Source organism: Marmota marmota, unplaced genomic scaffold, assembly GCF_001458135.2.
Source record: "Marmota marmota marmota unplaced genomic scaffold, marMar, whole genome shotgun sequence".
NCBI classification, from domain to species: Eukaryota; Metazoa; Chordata; class Mammalia; order Rodentia; family Sciuridae; genus Marmota; species Marmota marmota.
In genome coordinates, this window is record NW_026000001.1 from 5422293 (window position 1) to 5423765 (window position 1473).

Consider the following 1473-nt stretch of genomic DNA (forward strand, 5'->3'; position numbering starts at 1 on the left):
CGGAGGGGTCTTCACGGGCAGCAGGTTGGAGCTGCCCCTCGACTCGCTGCAGCCGAGTGGCCAGCCACTGTTTGCTGCTAGAATTTAGAAGGGGCGGTAGAGGGAGGCTGGCCGGGGTCCTGTGGAGGAGGTGGGCAAGGTGACTTTTAGATCCTCCTGCAGAACTGGCTAGTGCTCCTCAGGGAGCTTAAAGAGATGGTTTCTTATTTCCCGCTCCGTCCTGCATATGATTTATTGCATCAAGAAACCCCTGGGCCTGCGGAGAGAGGGCTGGGGCTGCCGGCCTGGAGGGCTCCACCTTCCGCAGGGGCAAGGGCAGCTTGCGTGTTTTCCCAGCCTCCCACCAGTAACCCTTGCCCTCAAAGCCTTGGGCTTGGAGGGGGTGTGTCCTGCAATGAGCCACCCCTTCCAGGTTGGGCCTGGAGGGTCCTGGTGTCTGGCCTCCCAAGTGGCCTGACCCGCTCCCTCCAGCTCCCTCCGTGGAGTTTGTATTCCAGTCGGGAGATGCTCTGATGGTTCTGGAGGGACTCGGGTCCCTGGCACTGGGTGGTGTGAGTAGAGACCTGGAAAGGGGATTTTTGGCTTTCTCGGGAGTTTGGGGGCACCCGTGATGGGCTGCATTTGGGCTGTGTGATCTGAGAGCAGTGCTCTCTGAGTGTGGGCGGCATGGTGGCTCTAACCATTGGGTCCTTGACCTGAGCTTTGCTAGTGCAGCCTGGAAGGGAGAGGGCAGGAGGGGCTAGCCCAGCACGACATGCCTGCGGCTAGGGAGGGATGGTCCGCCTGGATCCCCCTGTCCTGCTGGGGGGTGGGGAAGACAGGGACCAGTCAGTCCTCTTGGAGGCACATGCTCCACAGTGGGGTGGAGCCATCTGCCATCTTGGCAGGCCTTGGAAGGGAGCAGTGGTGACGTGACCTTGGGTTGGCCCCACCCCCACAATGTCACAGGAGGGAGGCCAGTGTCCAGCACAGCCCCTGTGGCTGTGGGTGTGGCTCAGCTCCTGCAATTCTGACCTCTGTCTGGTGGTCCCCACACAAATTTGCTGCCATTTCCTGCAACTCAAAGCCGTGGAGCGCTTGCGTGGCTCCCAGAATCTCTCCCTTTTCCAGGCGGCCTAACCCTTCAAGCATGTGTGTTGTTTTTGAAATTAAAATAATGGCATCAAGAAAGCTGGGCTTTTGGATTTCAATGACTTTCAGATTAAGGGGGGGAGGGCACCTCTGGCGGGGAGGGGCCTGGACCCCGGGTGTGGCCGGCGCTCACTGTGGTCTCTCCCGCAGATACCAATGGGGATCCCAGTGGGGAAGTCGATGCTGGTGCTTCTCACCTTCTTGGCCTTCGCCTCGTGCTGCATTGCTGCTTACCGCCCCAGTGAGACCCTGTGTGGCGGGGAGCTGGTGGATACCCTCCAGTTTGTCTGTGGGGACCGCGGCTTTTACTTCAGTAAGTAGCTCGAAGGGGTGGGGCGGGTG

The 1473-nt window shown here is 60.1% G+C and overlaps 1 protein-coding gene across 3 annotated transcripts in view; it reads left to right on the top strand.

The window, feature by feature from the left end:
* Nucleotides 1-1473, top strand: part of Igf2 (insulin like growth factor 2) — a 30431-nt gene that overhangs the window by 24612 nt on the left and 4346 nt on the right. For all 3 annotated transcript variants that reach the window (XM_015503332.2, XM_015503334.2, XM_015503333.2), the window contains exon 4: nucleotides 1282-1444. In XM_015503332.2, the coding sequence (XP_015358818.1) occupies nucleotides 1288-1444 (157 nt within the window). In that variant the 5' untranslated portion in view covers nucleotides 1282-1287. The remainder of the gene's footprint in view (nucleotides 1-1281; nucleotides 1445-1473) is intronic.